A 21,322-nucleotide genomic window follows, 5' to 3' on the forward strand; every position below is an offset into this window, starting at 1 on the left:
CCAATAGTGTCCAGTGACTTTAATTGGGAACAGCAGACGCTCTTGTATTGAAACCAATATGACAAAAATGTGCGACAGATTTGGGTAATTTGATATTTTAGAAATTTGTTTTGTTTCGTGTTTGTTAAGGGAAAGTACTTCATTAACGCTAACATCTACTAGCACTCTAAAATAACAAACTTAATGTGGGCCAAGCCCTAGTGATAGTGGGACCAGTTTTCAAGTCAATGTCACAAAAAATATGGGTCAAATAAACATGCAGTTACAAATTTTGTATTCGTTTGACCTGCAACGAGTCACCTCAACGATAAAGTATGGAGTGTCATGACCGAGTGGTTTAGAGCTTCGAATCGAATTCAAGTTGTTGAGGTTAAAGGCACTGGATACCTTTGCTAATTGTCAAAGACCAGTACTCGCACTTGGTGTATCCCAACATAATGCTACAACAACAAACCCTGTGGTGAAAATTTCGGCTAAGTTTCATCGAAGAAAAATAATAAAGAAAAGAAAATGTTTCTGCGTCCCATATCCAACTCGGCCTCGTTGAATATGGGACGCAGAAGTGCTATAATTATTGTTACGTATTCCATTCGCGCTTGTGTGATAACTTTCATGGTAAACTGTTTGTAAATAATAACATTATGTAATTTTTGTCCCCCGGTTTGGGTGCCCTAAAAAGGTACACTGCAAAAACGTTGGTCAAATCATTTGTTGGGCAAAGTAACTTCAACAATTATTGGTCGATAATTGCCCAACAAAACCAATTGGTGTTGGACAAACATTTTGTTTGCCAATTTTTTGTTTAAAAAGCGGAACAAAATTTGGGCAAGTGTTGGGCAAATAATTCGAAATCTGAATTTATCATAACTGTTGGTTACACTTTTGTTTATTTATTAGAGCAACTTTTTTGGTAATTTTAGTTAATTTCGAATGTTGGTTAAAATGATGCACATAAGTTGGTCAAAATCATCCGATCATGCGCACTACGATCAAAGAGTTGCCCAAAAGTTGGGCAAGGTATGAACAAACATAACGATATTTTCCAACATGGCGAGTGGAGGAGTGGCTGTGACGAGCGGGGTTTTCCAGTAGATATAGATCAAATTTGAAGGTTAATTTTTAACTAAATATGAAGTTGTGTTTTCTATTCAGTCGTACATAGTCGTGACAGTTGCAGAGGGAGCAACAAAGTGACACTACTGTTGAATTAGTTTCAGTTTTTAGTTTCAGTTTTATCATGCCATTATGTGCAACGCCGGTTGTGCCATGTATGCGTGTGCTTGCGCTGCAACTGTCACGACTGTGTACAACAACTGAACAGGAAACAAACTGTATTTTAGTTAAAAACTAACCTTCCAAAGCATCTACGAACCACTGAGCACCCTCTCGATTTTGAGAGAGATGCCAAGGCCTTGGAAGGTCACAGCTCACCACCGTTTGCCATCGTGGAAAATATATTTTCTACGCCTGCTTGTATGACGTATCACAGAAGAAACTGTAAATCAAAGGGTTAAATACATTCACCATTTGTTGGAAAACACCGAAAAGGGTTAAATCATTAATAAAACCATCGCCCAATTAGTGGGTTATTGATAATGTATTAAATACCCAGAAAATGGGTAAACAAAAAATTACCCAACTGTTGGTTACCAAAATATACCCAACTATTGATGAGGAAATATTACCCAATTATTTGGCAATCAGAGTGCCTAACTTTGATGGGTAATATTTTGCCCAAAAGTTGGAGGAGTTCACTATTCGCCCACTAATTGGGTAAAAAGTTTGGCATTTTTTACCCAATTAGTTTACAGTGTACATGAGTGGATTCAAAAGAGGGCGCTACCAGACAACATTTTTAACAAATTTGTTGGGGACACTTTTCTGCCGGTCTTTGTACAAAATCATTGACGAAATCCTCAGATTTTTTAGGAATACTCAACATCATCTTGTACATTATACGACCTTGTCAGTAAAACAATCACAGCTCCCAGATTAAAACAAACCGTCACATTGCTTGGAATAACAAGTCAACTTATTACACTATATCTTTACGGAACTAATAATACCAAAAAATACGACAGAATTAACTAAATTTATGAAGATAAAAAAACAAAATTACTGGCCAAAACATAACCGCGTTTGAAGATTGTTGTATTGCAATCTTGTTTACATCCTCTAGTCGGTTAAACAAATTAACACCTTATTAATTATGAAATCTTGGGAATGCGCATAATTATTTTGGAGTCCAACAGATTTTACCCAGTGATGTGCTGCCACCTAGTGTCTAGAAGTCTTCATCCATTGTTGTACTCAATCCCTGTATGAACTAACGAACATTAAACTCGTTTACTTTAGGTTAATACTGGACGGCTCAATATTATCAAGATGGCCGCAGCTGCACTTCCAACTAAAACCACTTGCAAGATTAGTCAGGAACTCATCGAATGTCCAATCTGCCTTAAACGGTTCATCGATCCGAAAATCCTGAATTGTCACCACAGCTTTTGCCAAAAATGTCTTCAGGAACTTGTAGACAATCAGAATCCGAAGACGCGTTTTATCATTTGCCCAGTGTGTAGAGAGAAAACTAAAACCCCAGATAAGGGGGTGTCGGCTCTTCTCAACAGCTTTTTCTTGAGCTCGCTTATTGATGACGTCATCAATCTTGAAGGTCCAAATCAGCGACCCAAATCTGAATCGTCAAAATGCCGGAAACACACTGACCAGGAACTGTGTTTCCATTGCGACACGTGTGACTTACTTGTGTGTGTCAAATGTGCGTTGCTCGATCACCAAGCACATACCCTAATCGAAATCACTGAATGCGTTAAATCTCTCCGTCAGGCTGTTACAGCGGAATTGATGAAGTTCGATGAGTGTCGCAAGCAGTTCCAAAAAGTGGATGACTCTATCAAACATTCAGAGCGTAGATTACAGCTCATGGTCGACCGGACTCTAGCAGAGATTTTGGCCAAGGAAGAAGAGGAAGTCGCTAAACTAAAAAATGCATATCGCCTCCTTCGAGAAAGCGTCACTGAAATAGGTCAAGAAAGAATTGAGGAATTTAAGAGCACACGGAGCATCAATCAAGATAAGATGAGCGTCGGCAAGGAGATCGTAGCTTCAGTCAATGACTTAATGCAGCAAGCTGATAACTTTGAGCTGCTGGAACTCAGGCCAAAAGTTATGCACAACTTAGACTTCCACAAAGAGCTTCAGTTTCAAACAGTGCAGCATAGCAGGTCATTCATCGGGTTCAAAGGTCATGATATCGTCGCTGATGCGAATATCGGTGAAATACTAAAGGAAGAGAAGTGGGAGGTGAAGACAGAGTTTGGTGAAGAAGAGGAAGGTGAGGGGGAGTTCGAGGAGGCAGCGGAGGTTGCTTGTTTTAGCAATGGTGACATTGTCGTTTGGGACTCTGAAAGGCAGCTATTATCCACGTTTACATCAACGGGTAGTTACAAATCTACTGGTGTTCAAAGTGAAACAGAAGATGGCAAACTAAAACGACCTTTTCATGTTGCGGTGACCTCTGATGACCTGCTTCTGGTTACTGACGGACAGGATGTAAAGGTTTATGATAGAGAACTGAGATATATTCGTCAGTTCAGACCCTCACAAAATCAAGTCGAGGGACAGTCAGAGAGTCTACTCACTGGTATTGCTGTGGACAAGAAAGATCGTATTGTAGTGTCTGACTCTGAGAGAAAGGTTATCTCTCTCCATAATATGGATGGATCCATCATTTCTACAATAGATCATGACGATATAGGCAATCTATGCAAGCTATCTGTAAGCAGCAAGGAGCGACTGATCTTCACAATCTACGACAAGATGAAACTAGTTTGTCTGGATTTCATGGGAAACGAGGTGTTCAATATCAGCACCTCCAGTGACGGTCAACCTGTAAAACCTACTGGTGTGTGTTGCGACGATGCTGGATACATCTATGTGTCTGTTCATTGCGGTACAGTGATAACCAGTGAGATACATCATTACGATGCATCAGGTGAGCACATCGGTTGTGTAGCTCGTGGCTTGTACAATCCTGAAAGCATGACGTTTACTCCGATCGGTGACCTCATCGTGGCTGATAAGTACTCAATCAAGATCTTGCATCGCGTGTGAGTGTCGATGACGTCATGGTCGAAAAAAAAATTTAAGGCAGTCACAGCTCACAAAGTTAGAAAAAATAATAATTAAACGAGAGACTCTCGGTCATACTACAGAATGTGAACATAGACTGTCATACGTACAATCCACGTAAAAATCGTTATTATTCAAATCGTACAAATCGGTTCAAGAATCATATGATCGACTTTCACATTGATATAAGTTAATTATGTATTAAAGGTGCAGTTCTACACAAATCGGCTTGAATAATGCAATGTTGGGCAAATTATATAGATCATGTTAAACTGCACCTTTAAGGCGACGTCATTTGACAACGAGGACGTCATTTGTTTGGGATGTGAATATTTATATCTAACACATCCCGGCTGGAAAACATGCACAGTGTTTAACTTGATCGCACATTTTTTTTGTAAAAATTATATTCTTTGAAAAGTGGTCCTTTAAAGTGACGTCATATGTGACACTTGATCACGATCAAAATGCAATCTTAAATTTGTAGATGTAACAAATCCTAGCTTCAATAATTGTACATTATTATAGCTCTTATACAATTCCGGTTCATTATTTTAACCATTTCGCCGTTTACATTTGCAAACAAATTCGCCGAAAAGAATAAGCAAAGATAAAAAAATAATACAAACTAATCCATCAACAATTGAAAATAACAGCTTATATTATATACTCTTCCGACAGGTTGCTTTCATTTTGCTTAATAAAGTAGAGTGTTAGTCCAGACATGCCTTGGTGAAACAGCATTGTAGACACGTCTAGTTATTTTATTCACTGTCAAGAACTTGTATTATGCATTTCTTTGTTGTATAATTTTATGGATCCGACTTCTTTGATTAACTTTGTATTTTCACTACTGTTAACGCAACGATTTAATTAAAAAAAAATATTCACCTAATAAGTAACTTTTAACGATTGGAAGTAACAGCTGATCTTTATTTTCTTTTAAAGCAATGATATAATTTGCTTATTAAAAATGTAGAGTTTTAGTCTTGGTAAAATAGCATAAATGCTAGGGCGCCACCTTTTGACATGATGCACATACAGACATGGCCGTAATAATAATGCATTAGTTAGTAAACATATAAGGCTACCTATTATCAGCAATAGTTTGTATTAGCAGAAAGCTTGTAGGCTTTATCATAGACTCTAGTTTTTCTATTCTAATATCAAGAGCTTGTAAAATGCATTCCTTGGTGGTTATGTTATGGATTTATCATTAGAACTAAAATCACTCAATCGATGACCATTGTATCTTTATTTGTTTGGCTTGTTAAAAAAAGATAGAAATAACGATTACTGCATTCTCTGTATTTATTGGCTTGTGGAACTTCCCACTTCGGTTATTTCAACTATCAGATTGTTTTTGTTTTTAATTCGTTTTTACTTTTGGGGCGTTTTTGTTCTGGACTTTTTGGTAAAATTATATCACCGAGCTGATGATCAAAATGATATCATTTTGGTTGGTCTCACCTAGCCTTTAGTCAAGACGCACGTGGCACCCCCAGATGTCAAGATTAGCGCTTGTCTTTTTTTCGTGCGTGACATCTGGGGTGCCGCTGCTGCGTGCGCCTTGACTAAAGGCTAGGTATGACGATGGATATATAATTCTCATTCCACCGACTACGGTTTTATGAATTCAGGGGTGGATTTCACAAAGAGTTAAGACTAGTCTTATCTCGAGTTAGGACGAGTTACTCGAGTCCTAACTCTCTATGGAGTTGACCCTGGAGGACGCCTAGTGGCTCGGTCATAGAATGGTATCGGTAAAGTGTTATGGCCCCCTCTACCGGCAGATGTGAATCGCAATGATACCTAGACCGCATAGCGCACTGTTAGCTATGTCAAAACGAAAGTTGATGCTTACCAAAATGGCGCTCTTGCCGTCCGGCCTTCGCAATAAAGCACTGCTTGTTTATCTTGCGGCTTGCAGCACTTTACAAAATTGACAGCAATCAGTCGAGTAGTACGTTGATTCAGCTACCTGGATGGGCAGAAAACATGTAGGTGATTACTTCCAATTATTGTGCCTTTGATGTTATATTGGAATTTATGCATGACGTTATAAATCTTACCCAAAATGAGGCTATGGGCGCACGTCCGCCACCACTTGCCGTGGCTGCGCCCATGGCCTCGTTTTGGTTTAGAACTGTGATGTACTTGCCAACCAAGTGCGCACGCGCTATGTTTATTATTTACATATCTCATGGTGGCTTGGTATTGGTGGCTTTGTCCACAAACACACAGGATGAGGAACGTTGCTTACGGATACATCACGTGTTTCAATAAACTCGTTTCCAGTGGTTCATCCGATGGCATGAACTCCCCCTACGGCTATTTCATGTTCCACCAAAAAACCGAGACACTCGGAATAAAGGGTATGGATTTCATACCGAGAAGAACAATCACAGGAGATTACATCGGCCAAAGTGAAACAGAAAATTACCAGACTGGTGCGATCGAGTTGCAGTGACGTCACAAGGGTACTGTCCCTACGACACCCTCCTCCTCCTCACCCAGAACGGAAAACATTTCAATAATTGGTATCAATATGATACAGGAAGTGTTCAAACTTGCGCCGAGCCTGAGCTTAGTTACCAGTTCCCGGTTCGCCCTTACAGATGATATGGTTCGGGATCTAGATGGGACCTAGGATCCGGTTCAGTTCTGACCCGTGAGTTTCTACAGAGTATAGTTATAGAGTCACGACAAAACAACAGAAGTTAATTTTCTTTCCACGAAAACACGATAATCAGGTTACTCCTTGTACACATATTTTGATCCATATCGCTCGTATCTTAACAAGACCAATATCTGGTCCTATCTCCCGTTGAGCTCAACAACTGGACGAGACAATTCGCGACTGTATATTACAGCACGTGTTCGCTACCGTTAGCCGCCAACAAACTTCGTTTGGATGACACGAAATCTGTCAGGCCCTCCATTGTTGACGTCACGTTCCAGCCTCGTTAACTCCCGCCTAATCTCCAGTTTGCCACGGTGCTTGCAACTGTAGACAATGGTAATCAAGTTGGGACTCCGTTATTAATCCAAATTTGTCGATCCGACCGCAGAAAGTGGCGGTCCCATCGGTGCGTCGGCCTGAACTTTCCAGCGGTGTTTGGTCCCAATCGCCCCGTCGCTCGTGTCCCAGCGCAATCCGATACCGCGGTCTATTTCGGCTCTCTCTCCCCCACTCTCCCTATAGCTCGCAAGCTCCACGATCTCCCCCGACCGATTTGTGTTCGTTTAATCACCGGCAGGGAAATCGCAAATTGCGACAAATCGCTGAAATTTCTGTCACTTACCCGACCAGGAAATGAAATGGTCTGGGGATAATGTAATTTCACGGTGTGCAATCTGCATAAAGATTTGCCAATGGTGTTGCAATTTGGGCTTCCCTATAGGATACTGTTTCAATCAAGCCAGAGATGTATGAGATAATGCCAAAAAACGCAAGGCTATAAAATAAACGAGGTGATTGTACGGTATTATGCTCGTTAATTAATTACAAACAAATTGTTCTTTGTATAAATGCAGTTTCCAAGGGCTAAGTGCGCAAGGCACTGCTCTTATATCACAGAATGACGCAGTGACATTATTACCATTTTTAATTGCATTAATTGGCAGGGTTGATAACTCACGGAGTAGGGACGTGTAGTTTCAAGCTGGTCTGCTTGAGCACCACGCGTTGGTCTCCTCCTCAGTACTTTAGCTAGGGATAGCATGTTACAACGCGATGCAATTTCTCACTAAAATGTTTGAATTGAATAAGATACCTCAGCTGAGGTCTCGAATCCAAGGCATCTGAAAGCACACAACTTGTGCGACAAGGGTGTTTTTTCTTCCATCTCTCACAGCTTCGACAACCAATTGATTCGAAATTATCACATGTTTGTTGTCAATGCATATGTTGAGATACAACACGTGAGAAGACTGGTCTTTGACAATTACCAAAGGTGTCCAGAGCCGGCCTTTTAGAAACAACACCGTGCTTTAGTATTGTGTCCAACTGAAGTGAAATTTCTGCCGGTTGTTTCCGATCAGAATGCGAGAAGTTAAAGCGGCCGTATGAGCGTGCATGAACCGCAGCATCCACAAAGCTTAAAAGGTGTGTGGGAGAATTCCCCATCAAGATAATACTACAAAGATAAACAAGTAAAAAGTGAACGACCAAGCTAAAGTTAAAACGAGAGACTTCGTTAAATAGGATCGGGGAATTGGTACGGTGAGCATGTAGTATAATGTTAAACCAGGTCAACAACGCTTGAGCTTTATAAAACATGGTTCGAGGAATTTGTGACTTTTGTAAAAGGTACATGACGCACACGAGGAGTTTATACAAAAGGGATTGCAGGGGTGGGTGTGCTAAAATGGTCTAGATACAGGAGCATCTATATGTGCTGTGCACACATACTGTATTTATCTGTGAGAGAATTTCAGTGTAAGGGGGACACTAAAGGTTAAGCATCGGGGTTGTCAGAGTTTACCGTAAACTTTCCACATCCAAAGTGACATATTGCGGTGATAGGGGCGGCTGACCAGGAAAGTACTATACAAGGGTTTGTATATAGAAGTCAGTGTTATGTTTCCTGCTAGCACAGCAGGGATACGCACCTCTTATACGAAAAAAAAACCTCATAAGGGCTGATTTGGGTAAGTTGTTTTGTTAAAAATATTCATTTTCATAGTTATAGAATTTCACAATATTGAAGGTTTTATGTACCACTACGGTTTGCTAGCTTTAGAGACGGAATTTGTTTAAAAAAAACACGAAGAAATAATAAGCAAATAAAAAAGTAAACATAAAGTAAAACAATCGACTACTTCCGTGCATTTGACATAATATTAACACAAATTCAAAATTAAGAATTAATAAACTTAAAAAAAAACGCTCAATTTTGGCATTAATTTTCTAAATTGTCCACTCCCGCACTCACATCTTACAATCCACATTAATTTGCGTGACAAAAAACAACAACATATTATCAAAGTAAACTATAGATAACGATGGTTCATATTATTACCATGACGGCGCCCTCAACGCTGCAATTTTGTACTTGCCAAAATCTATAAAAGTAAACAAAACAGAGCGCCAAAACATGTTTTGGGATAATATGAACTCAGCAACGAAGCAATAAATCTGCGATGCTTTTTTTCTTTTTAATTTTTGCAGATTTCAGCCTAAAACCGATCAGAGACAACGCTATCAGTGTCGCATCTGGCCTGATATGATCGTCCGCTAAATCTGAAGTCCATGGTTCAAGCACAGCCTCTCAATTACAGAAAACAAACAGACGGAGAATTTCTCTTCCAATTTACCGGAGCAAATTTGCTCAGCTTAGGGGCGAGGGGGTGTTAGGGACAATGGTGCTTGTTCAATGTTTCAGCATGCCACTACACGGTTGTTAAACTATTTCTGTGACGTCACTCTAGCGATGTAAGTGTAGATTATCTGCTTACGAATCTACACGCAACTGCAGTTACGAATCCACACTTTAACTGTCGATTTGTTATACACGTCAAACGTAAGTTTGTAAATAGTTCGGCTTGGAAATTAACGTTATTTCCAAACTGAAAGATAACATGATGTGCAACAAAACACAGACGGAAACATGTTATCTTTCAATTTACAGTAACATTTACCAGTTAAAAAAAATTCATGCCTGTTTAATTTGCAAAATAGTTATGTGGAAGTAAATGAATGCAATATAGGCATAAAGCCATTAAAGCTATTGGACACTTTCGGTAAACAGTATTGTCCAAAGGCCCACACTTCGTGTATCACAATTACTTATATATAAAATAACGAACCTGTGAAAATTTAGGCTCAGTCCGTCATCGGAGTCGGGAGGAAATAACGGGAAAACCCACCCTTGTTTCCGCACGTTTCGCCGTGTCATGACATTTTGTTTACTATAAATCCATAGTTCTCAATGTCGAGAATTGATAATTGTTTTTATGTTTTCTCAAAAAGTAAAGCATTTCATGGAATAATATTTCAAGAGAAGTCTTTTACCAATACCTTCTGTAAACCCCGTAAGTTATTTGTAAACTTTTTTCCTGTTCCCAAAGTGTATAATATGGCTATAAAACCATGTGAAGAGGATAACCTTGCGTTGAAGTGTTACATTTCAGATTGATTTTCACAAAGTGCCACATCTAATCGGTACATTTTATCTGGTACAAGCTGTCTCGTACCTCAAAACTAGGTTTCATCAAAATGTAGTCTACAGGAACAAATGTTTTTATTGCGGAATATTGCAGGAGCAGTGCAACTACATCGAGGTCAAGGTAATATAGAGGGAAGTGTATCCAATTGCTTAGACAATATTTAGAACCGTGTTACACCAAGTACAAATGAAACCAAACAGTGTCGATGCATTGTTTGTGTGGATCGTTGCTTTTTAGAGATATTCCATCATCTATATATAGCCGGCTTGTGAAGTCAATTTTTTGACTCCCCAAAATGGCCGACCGTGCTCGTTCGAAAAGTTAAAGGGAAACCACGAAACTTCGAGGCATTGTGGGGATAATTAAGTTCTACTTTTAAAACATCTTTCTAAAACCATATGCACTTCATAACAAACGATTTCAAACGATTTTCATAGACCAACTCGGCCGCCGATCCAAGGCAACGTGTCCCAGCCTTAGAATCCTGAAGACGAACAGAGACACTGTTCGAAACGTCGAGACACAGAGCCAACACTCCCATAAAGTGATTAACAAATTGTTGTACCCGCAAATTTTCTATTTATATATAGTTTCTTCCTATTATTTTATTATAATAGTTGAATTTCAATGCAGCAAAATTGGCATTTCTACTTACGGGTCCATTATAGGGAGCAATGCGTGTGAGTGATTTCAGATTCTAGTCACATGGGCGGACAGCAAACAATGCCCCCGTGCGGAAGCGCGTTTTTCCACCACTGTCCGATCGATCGATCACGGTTGGCTGCTTGCATGCGAGCTGGCAACATCTAACGGAAACAGTAGTTTTAGCAAAGGCACTTAAAAGCATAGGCGGTAACCCAACCGGGAGACTCATCGGGAACCTTGGACGTATCGTGACGCCAACCGCCCTACAAACGCAATCCACTTCTTGTCATGATAAATCATAATATGAAAAGAAAATGATAATCACCAAAGTCATAAAAAAACCTAATAATAATAACAATTAATCTGGATAACTGTCTTTCTATATTCTACTACCGCAGAGTAGATGTGTAGGATGGTTCGGTAGATACACACATGGTGTTACCTCAAACTAAATCTATTTATTAATACCTCATCATGCAATGCCTCAAATCCTATAATTACTCTGGTGGAGTTGTCAAAGCAAAGACTTATTAAACATCTAGTTGAATTCTAGTGTTTTTGTCCTCAGTAAAACTGTTGTTACTTAATTATTATTTATTTGGGCATTGATACAAACAACATCATACAGATAATAGGCCTAAGATATGAATAAAAGCTACCCCAAGCGGTAACAAAATACAGGCAATTGGCAAGCCTTGCAAAACAACCCATAAAATAAACCAAAAACGTTTACGTATTTTGTTGCAAAACGTAAGTTTGGAAAAAACGTATCAAGCATCTGGAAAGCCCCAAAAATATGCTGAATTACACATTACCAATCTGAAAAAATACTTATATTGTTTGCACATTTATATGGTTCGAACAGACTACGCGGGGTTAACGGTGATATGGCTTCTGACTGACACCTCGTTCGAAGATATTAGGGAGCTTTCGACTCGGGACAGTATGGCGTACATGCCGGAAAGTAACCGGACGCGGCGGTCCTGGCGCTCACGCTCACGTCTTGATGTGTAAGCTGTTTCGCTTTCTAGCTAGGACGGTGAAACGGCCACAGGATCACGGTTCAGTGCAGTGCATATCAACCATAACAACGCGGACATACATGTATGTGACACCACTCTTTCGTGCTTATATAGACTGGACGTTATTTCACCCTAAGACCATCCTCAAACTCTGTAGGACGGATACGTGTTCAGTTCCGCGCATGCGCAGATCGACTATTTCGCTCCCTTACCCTTCCTCATCCCGTCCCGAATCGAAAAACCCCTATTGGCTAATTTTAATGGGAAGACCGGCGACATAGGGCTAGATAGCTCAGTTGGTGAGTTAGTCCGGAGGGCGTTGGTTGAAGTCCCGCTCTGGGTAAGTTATCCTTCGTTCAAACCCTAATTTAAAAGAAAAACAAAAAATAATACCCAGGCAGTTTCCCTTGTAGTTTATTCCATTTATTTTCAAAGAGAGAAGAAAGCTTGAAACGGCAGTGTCACTAAGGATCCGAGCCGAATGCCTGACGAGCGTTGGGGGCGCTGAAAAAAATATTTAGCGATAGCATGGACAAAACATAGCTACTGGAACTTTGTTCAAAGAGTGTTCAAAGAGTGTACAAATTGTTCATGTACAGAAGTTTCAAGCGACGCTTCCGATGGTGTCCGTCACTGAGAGTAGAACGCCAGCAATAAATACAAACAAAAGCAGACAAATAGAAGAAAGATAGAAAACTTATGCAGGAGTAAGATTAATGTTGGAATGAAATACAACACCACTTTTGTCTTTGCCTGTTGAGGGCTTCATTGCTACGTTTGTGTGCTCGACACTAAAGTTTATTTATCATGCCCCCTCATGAACATATCTCAGTTACCAGCAGATAGCTTTAAGTGTTACAAATGATGTCTGAGTGGGTTTTATTATCAAGTATATAAAAGCAAAAATGTTGACTGAGATGTTATCCAACCGTCTTGGCCTACATACACCGATATGACTTTTTAAAGGCACTGGACACTATTGGTAATTGTCAAAGACCAGTTTTCTCACTTGGTGTATCTCAACATATGCATAAAATAACAAACCTGTGGAAATCTGGGCTCAATTGGTCATTGCAGTTGCAAGACAATAATGAAAGAAAAATCACCCTTGCTGCATTAAGTTTTCTTTTTTAGTCGCTTTATAAAAGGCTTCAGCTGAATTGAGTGAGAAATTACCTCTTTCTCAAGTATCTACGTTACTTCAGAGGAACGTTTCTCACGATATTGTTTACTAATCACGAAAACAGGTCTCCATTGCTCATTACCCAAGACGTTTTGTGCTAAAATTATTTTGAGTATTACCAATAGTGTCCAATGCCTTTAAAGACAGTGGACACTATTGGTAACTGTCAAAGACCAGTCTTCTCACTTGGTGTATACATAAAATAACCAATATGTGAAAATTTCAGCTCAATTTGGTCGTCGAAATTGCGAGATAACTATGAAAGAAAAAAACACCATTGCCACACGAAGTTGTGTGCTTTCAGATCAGATGCTTGATTTCGAGACCTCAAGTTCTATCTGAGGTCTCGAAATCAAATTCGTGGAAAATTTTCGAAAACTAAGTCACTTCAGAGGGAGCAGTTTCTCACAATATTTTATACTATCATCCTCTCCCCATTACCTGCTACCAAGTAAGGTTTTATGCTAATATAATTTTGAGTAATTACCAATAGTGTCCAATGCCCTTAAGACAAGATGACAGCATTCGGTTTAGGTTAATTGGCTAGCATGTTACCAAAAAATGATGGATTATATTCGAGGAGAGTCAAAGACATACTCAAAGAGCAATCATACTTTTAAGGTTATGTTTAAAGGCACTGGACACTATTGGTAATTACCCCCCAAAAATGCTTAGCATAAAAACTTACTTGGTAACAAGCAATGGGGAGCTGTTGATAGTATAAAACATTGGGAGAAACGGCTCCCTCTGAAGTAACGTAGTTTTCGAAAGAAGTAATTTTCCACTAAAATATTTGAATTTGATTTCGAGACCTCAAAGTTATAGATTTTAAGGTCCCGAAATCAAGCATCTGAAAGCACACAACTTAGTGTGACAAGGGTGCTTTTTCTTCCCTTATTATCTCGCAACTTCGATGACCAATTAAGTTCAAATTTTCACAGGTTTTTTATTTTTTGGGCATATGTTGAGATACACCAAGCGAGCAGACTGGTCTTTGACAATTATTACCAAAGGTGTCCAGTGTATCTTAAGTCTTCTGTGCTATACTGGATGGGATGTTCTGGTCGCCATGTTATGCTTGCTGTAATTCGAATAAAAATGTTAACAAGACAGTTCGTATTTTGCCTGTAAGGAGGACACGTCTATGCTATTCCAGGCACAAACTACTTTAGAGAGAAACCACTGAGCCCCCCGTCTGCCCAAAGACAGGAGACTGTTAGTGGCGTCCCAGCAAGTTATAGGTTGGCTTAAAGGGGGGGGGGGGTGCCTATACGGTGATGTTTCGCATCACTGGATTTATGGTTATGGATATCATTATGTTAAGAACCAAAAAAATAGTCGTTATTAGACTAAAAACACTCTAGCAGAAAACTCCCTTGTGACGCCAGTTATTAAGGTAGCATCTAAAAGTATACTAATCTGTAATCAATGAGGCTGCTATAAATTGTGATGTTTTCTTGCTATTATAACGTCTCCATCAAGTTGTCATTAGTCTACAGAGAATTCAAATACATGTTCACGTTACAACTATATCTTCATGTAAAAGGAACGTAGACAATGCGGAGGGACGCACAGTGTTTTATTGACATATATTAAAAACCCGAAAACGACTATTGCCGCGTAAACTGGTGACTACTGGTCTATATTTGACAAACCTTAGGGACTCAGTCTAAACGTAGTTGCTGCCACGATGGAGCTCCCGCCTTGCGGATTCTCATCTGAATTCCCATCTGAATTAAAATTTATGTCCCGTTTGAAGCATCCAGTCATCCATGGTATCTGAACTACAATTTATGTCCCGTTTGAAGCATCTATAGTCATGTTAAGGCAGGGCTTGCCATAGGGGAACAGCATAACTTTACTAAAAAATACGTGGTCTAAAGAGAAAGATCTGCTATGAGTCGAAACGTCGACCCTTGACAATTTTTCAAACTATTTATTGCAACAGCTATGTTAAAAATATTGTTTTACACAGGTCGCTTATGTTAGAGGCTACACCTTTTCTCAGCCCCCCCCCAAAAAAAAAATAAATAAATCGTGTGTTATCACACATCAAATAAAAGCAAAAACTTGATCCACAAAAGGTATCAAGAAACCCTTTAAGTCATGATATAAACATTTTGAGGGTTATAGTCCGGGCTTAACTATACTCAATTCTCTAATCAGTTCTGGATTCAGTGTAAATCCACGTCAGAGAGTTGATTAAAAACCATATAATTCTGTTGCAACCTATATGCTGCACGTGAAACTGTAGAATGATTGGCTACAGAGAAAGAAATATGCTGATATCCAGATCTGCCAAGTTTCACAATTCCAAAGTAATTACCAGCGGATCCGTCTGGAATCTATCTCAAAATCCCCCAGTTCCTGCTCGACTGGGAATGAAGGGATTTGGTTGCCTCGGGTGTAACTGCCATCCTTCCCAGTAGGTTGGTTCTACTGCGAGAGAGGCAACGAGTTGATTACTCGATTAAACCGGATGAATATTCTCTCAATTGAATTCCAACAAGTCCATTTCAGGGGGACAAACCTTTAGCAATTTATGCTGCCTTCTTAAGCTTAAGTGTCATCAATGTTTTAATAATGGAGGCGTCAATACACGACGTTTCGATACGTATAACATGGTCTTCATCTGAAGCATTTGGACGTATAGCTATAATCATGATTTGGCTGAGGTTTATCATTTTTTGTTCACAAAGAAAACCTCCGTTTTTTGTTTTAATTATCAAATCCGGTTATTTTAATGTTGTTTTATGATATTCAGTATTCCTTTTTTCTTCTTTAAACTTCATTTCTTATATTCGTTGTTTATAAATTGTTTATGTTAAAAGCGCAGATTTGAGTCAGAACATAGTAAAATAGTTACACATCACTAAATAATAGTAAATTGTAATTTCAAGCGAAAACTAAAACCCACTTGTTTAAAGAACAAGTGAGATGTCTTCCATGTCAAATGAGCTTTAAAGTTATTCACGCATCTTCAAGAATTGTTACCAAAGCCCAATTTGGCATAATGCTGTAAGTGTTTATTGATTTATCGATGAATTGGTCTGTGAAACATCTTGAAGAATTTGATCAAACACCTTGTGCCAGCTCCATCCTTTGATGCAGCGGCCCGCCAGGCAGGAGTTCAAAGAGGTGTTTGCGGTAGGATAACAACTTTCATGGACAAGCTGAATTGAGTTTAGCCCGACCATGGACTTGTGTATGTTGCGATGAGAAGCCAGGCGTGTGTAAGTGGGAGTCAACTTTGACATAGCTGTGGAGGAGGGTAAGATGCTGTGAGAAAAAGGTTTAATACTATAATAATAAAACAACAAAGTGAATACTAAAATGTCTAGCTTTTCTAAATATATATTTATACATAAAAGCGAAGAGCGAAACAAAATCACACTATGTGAGAACTGAATGTCTAATTTAAGGAGTTTTATAACACACACGAAATACATCTGTTAAGGAATAAGTCAAAACTATGACATTTGCCTGCGAGCAAAACTTATGTTAGCTTTATTTATCGATTTAAAACCACAATGAAAAAAAATGCCCACACGTTCAGCAAACTCTTGTGTTATTTTTTTTTCAGTTTATGTTAGCTCTCAACTGACCTCTTATTAGTTACAGACATAATTTTTTTTTATCGGTTAACCTATAATCTGTGCGGAACAATTGACGACAGAAGATATATGATCAAACAACCCGGGTGACATTTAATTGCCCCAACACTAACTTTCTAAGCTTTATTTGCGGTCGGAAAGGGTCGGTATATGGCTCACCGCTTTAAAGTTCAATCCACAAACATCATTCTTGTCTCTAAAAGAACATAACAAGTATACCTTGAATAATCTCCACTTTGACAATTGAAGGAGCAAAAGGTTACCGTGATTATTATTTGGGACTTTTCAAACAACATTTGTCCAGCGGTGTTATTCCCAAATGCCCGTATTCAATTTCCCTGCCTTTTTAGAATGAGTCCCCCCGAGGCGAAGCAATGATCCATTTTTGTCTTCATCTCTTGTTTTGTGAAAACTAAACCCGAGTCTTTCGAGACCTGTATATAATAACTACTCCCCTTTTCGTTTTGTCTATCCCCCATCGATAATGCTAACGGATGCTATTATGGCACTATACCACATGTAAAATGCTATCAATCTTTGATCAATGCGTGGGAAGAAACACATTGCGATCGCCAACCCGTTATGTACGTCACACTATACCTAGTTACTTATTCACAATAAACCAGTCAAAAGGAAGCTTTCAATAGAGTCTAAGTGTAACTAAATAGTGCGTTCGTACGCATCAAGTGTCATATTAACATTATAATGTGCCTCCCTCGGGGAACATGCAACATTGGTTGGGACATAATAATGGAACAAAGCTCCACTGAAATGAAATCAACTATTTATCACAATTCTGCAATTAGTTTTTGCAACAAGACTATTTGGGGAGAAGTTACATTCAATATAATTTCCTTTACAATAATCTAGCCAAGGGAATCACCTTAAGGGGATGCGACTTTTTGTTTCAGATATCAATATAAACCACAAGGGAAACTGATTGGGTATATTTAATTGTAAGCGGTAACTTGTGACTAAGCAAGTCATTGTACCAGACAATATTATTCAAATCTAACTTGCAAATTGCTTGTTAGGGGTCTGTTTAGTGTGGGTGTCACGTACACTTGCCTATAATAACAGATTCTTTCACCCAGTTCTGTAAACGTCAAGAACGTACCAAGTGCAACAATTTAAAACTGACTTTGACTCCTCTGTTTTAAGTCCCTTGAAGAGCAAAGTGCCGAGTCCTATTTCGTGTTGAGTGGTAACAAGTTAAGTCTTCAATGGGGAATGCTTGGTCTTCTAAGGCTCGGGGAGATTTTGACTTATTGTTTAAGACAACACATAGAGTGAGCGATCAAACATGAACTACTCGTTCTGTTTGCACAAGCATCAATGTTGATTAGCTTCAGTTCTCCTTCGTGGGCCATTTGTGGGGGGAAAAGTGCCGAGGCTGGATCCAGACAAACTGCCTTAGAGCGTTAAATTAATTCGTGGCTGTGGTAAAACCCTTACTTAAGGTATAACTGCACTCGAGAGGATCTGATAAAAAATGGAAGGGGTTTTCTAAAAAGCTGCGGCTTGCTTTGGGGAAATTATCTTTATGACATTTGACTCGCGGGGGGATGTCTGCATCGTTGTGTTTGACAATTGGAAAGGCGAACTTCATATACATGGAATGATTGAATTTTGGTTTTGTTTTCACCGGGAATATTTGTGTTGCTGTGAAAAAGTTTTGAAGAAACACGGTACTCATATGGCAAATTAAACAAAAGAAAACATACATTAAAAGGATATAAAATTTTACTGCCCATATGTTGAACATGTAGTCAATGAAAGCACTCGCTATGTCACGAAAAACGACAACAAAAAACAACATCAAAATTATGACTTAATTTGTTCCGATTGAATATGGAAAATGGCCTAGATTCCACCAACCCTTGGAATTGTCTTCGAATTATTTGATTGCTAATAATAAACCAGACAAAGTTCATTCTTTTTAATTAAACTCAAAATTGTGAACCTTAAAAGATAAAACCTTTGACAAAGAAATTAAAGTCTACCAACTTAGTAGCAACAATAAGAACAAAACAAAATCAATGCAACTTTAAGATTTATTTTCTGCTACTTAAGTCCCGGAAACAGCGCTTTTGTTACTCATCATTATTTCTGGACTATTTTTAATATCATTACTGTTCTTCTGAAAGAACAATGGTGGATATACTGCAGTGTATGAGAGCAGACAATAGACCTTATGCAATGACGTCAACACGCCGTTATCTTAAAGGCACTTGACACCATTGGAAATTACTCAAAATAATTGTTAGCATAAAAACTTCATTAGTAATGAGTAGTGGAGAGCTTTTGATACTATAAAACGTTGTGAAAAACGGCTCCCTCTAAAGTAACGTATTTTGGAGAAAACAAATAATTTTCCACTAAAATAGTTGAATTTGATTTTGAGTCCTCAGAATTAGATTTTGAGGTATCGAATTCAAGCATCTAAAAGCACACAACTTGTGAGACAAGGTTTTTTTTTTCTTCCATTGTTCTCTCGCAACTTCGACGACCAATGCCCCGCTAGCGCGCGCCCCGCTATATGACGTCACTACGTCTGGCCTGATTTTACACTGGTTTGCTCTAAATCTGATTCACACAGCTGGTACGTTACCAGGGAGCCAAGGAAATAGCGCAGCCAACGGCGGAAATCATCAATAACACAAAATGGTAACGTGTTTGTTCGCAGGGGATAACAACAACATTAGTTTAATGGGTCAAGTTCATCATTATAAATAATTTATGACGGAGAATACTGAATTATTAAATATTAATAAATCTCTGCCGCAGGGGGAAAAAACACAACAACCAAAAATGACTACGTAGAACATCGTGTTTACTTTTTTATTGAAAATAAATAAAACAGAGATTTGGGAATAAGGTGCACTGAGTAAACAAACCAAAGAAACAAAACAAAACCAACAAAACGAAAATTAGCTCCGAATGATGCGTAACTAATTCCGGACACAAACCAATTGAAGCACGAGTTTAATTCCATGTCTATTTTTCTTGTATTACAATTTGTTTCGTCGCAGTGAGTTCCAAGTGTTCATTTTGATGGTTGTCAAAGGCGGATCCAATCTGGTATTTTCTAATTGTGTTATTGTCTCATGAGCGAGATATTTAGCAGATCTATAGGGGGAATTTCACAAAGTGATCGTTCGGTAAATCAAGTTGTTTTTAAGATATAACTACAATGAATGGATTAACCCCCTCCCCCCAAAAAAAAAAAAAAAAAAAAAACTGAAAAAGAAAAGAAAAGAAAAACTGTGAGGTATCATCAATTTGGTTTGTTGTCACACAGTGTGTGTATCTTTTTCGAGGAAAATTTGTGTTCTTTTGAGAACCTGTCTTGATTTATATTCTACTACCGCGAGTAGGTCTTTTTGAGACTTACAATTTGTTTTCTTTTCTTGTTTGAAATACGCGCTGTGGTGTCCACACAACTGGGTCTAATTTCATAGAGCTGCTAAGCACACAAACTGCTTAGTATGACATGTCTTCCTTGATAAAAACAGGATTACCTGCCAAATTTACATTCGTTGCATATTGCTTATTGTTACTGGTATTCAGCTGTTTTTATCAAGGCAAAAATGTCATGCTAAGTAAATGTCTGTGCTTAGCAGCTCTATGAAATTGGACCCTGGTCTGACGGTTGGAACTGATATCGCAATCCTGACGATTGGAATTGACGACAATAAGTCAAGTTTATCAAACTATGAAATGGCTTGTTTCCAGTCCCCACAAATTAGAGAAAACCATATTAAGACCATATCACAATAACTGTACGACTACCACGAGCATGCTAATAACACAATCCTTACAACACTTCATGGTGTGCTACTCAAATCCGTCTACAAATCAATTAGGAGAGTGCGTAACAATAGCTCGCCATTATCAAAATACGCTGAAATTGGTCATATATTTACTCACATTTTGTCCATCTTCCCCATAATAGCTCCATTGAACACAGAATCATTTGCTAAAAGCCATTTTGTATACGGGGAGATTGGGATTGATTTTTGGAAGGTATTTTGTTGAGGATGGCTACGTCATGAGGGATGTACGGAACTGCAAAAGAGTGGTATTTTTAGGATTTATCTTTAAAGTAGTTTTCATGGTGTTATATTTATCTACGCAGTACATATACACCAGTTGAACAAGAGACATGAAAGTAATTAAATTAATATTGTATTGTGTCTCCTAATGCGATGACATAAATCACATCTATAATTAACGGCAATGTGTTGTTCTATCAGGTCAGTACTCTAAACAATAAATTAATTGCACGAAAACAAAAATGCTACCACCGGTACGGCACACACATTATCAAAAATGCATCCGCATGGAGCCGTCTTTTGTTCTTTCCTTTGTCCATTCACTTAACGGTTTCCCGTAGACTTTGTAGACAATTTTCCTTGTAGATTTCCACAGACAGTCATTAAGAATTCTCCTAATGGAGACCGTTTGTTTTTGCCTATTTTGTTTTTGTACAGACAATGAGCACGCCTCATTCAATCTCACGACACTTTCTAACATTA

General features: G+C 38.7%; 1 protein-coding gene across 1 annotated transcript; it reads left to right on the plus strand.

The window, feature by feature from the left end:
• The first annotated feature begins 2,044 nt into the window (after positions 1-2,044).
• LOC117298605 (tripartite motif-containing protein 3-like) lies at positions 2,045-4,131 on the plus strand. Its single transcript, XM_033781923.1, has one exon. It carries the CDS (start codon positions 2,386-2,388, stop codon positions 4,129-4,131), a length of 1,746 nt encoding a protein of 581 aa, XP_033637814.1. The 5' UTR covers positions 2,045-2,385.
• Positions 4,132-21,322: the final 17,191 nt, after the last annotated feature.

This window comes from Asterias rubens, chromosome 13 (genome assembly GCF_902459465.1).
Source record: "Asterias rubens chromosome 13, eAstRub1.3, whole genome shotgun sequence".
Lineage (NCBI taxonomy): Eukaryota > Metazoa > Echinodermata > Asteroidea > Forcipulatida > Asteriidae > Asterias > Asterias rubens.

Coding starts and splice junctions, on each gene's coding strand:
- LOC117298605 (XM_033781923.1), top strand. CDS start 2,386: ATGGCCGCAGCTGCACTTCCAACTAAAACCACTTGCAAGATTAGTCAG.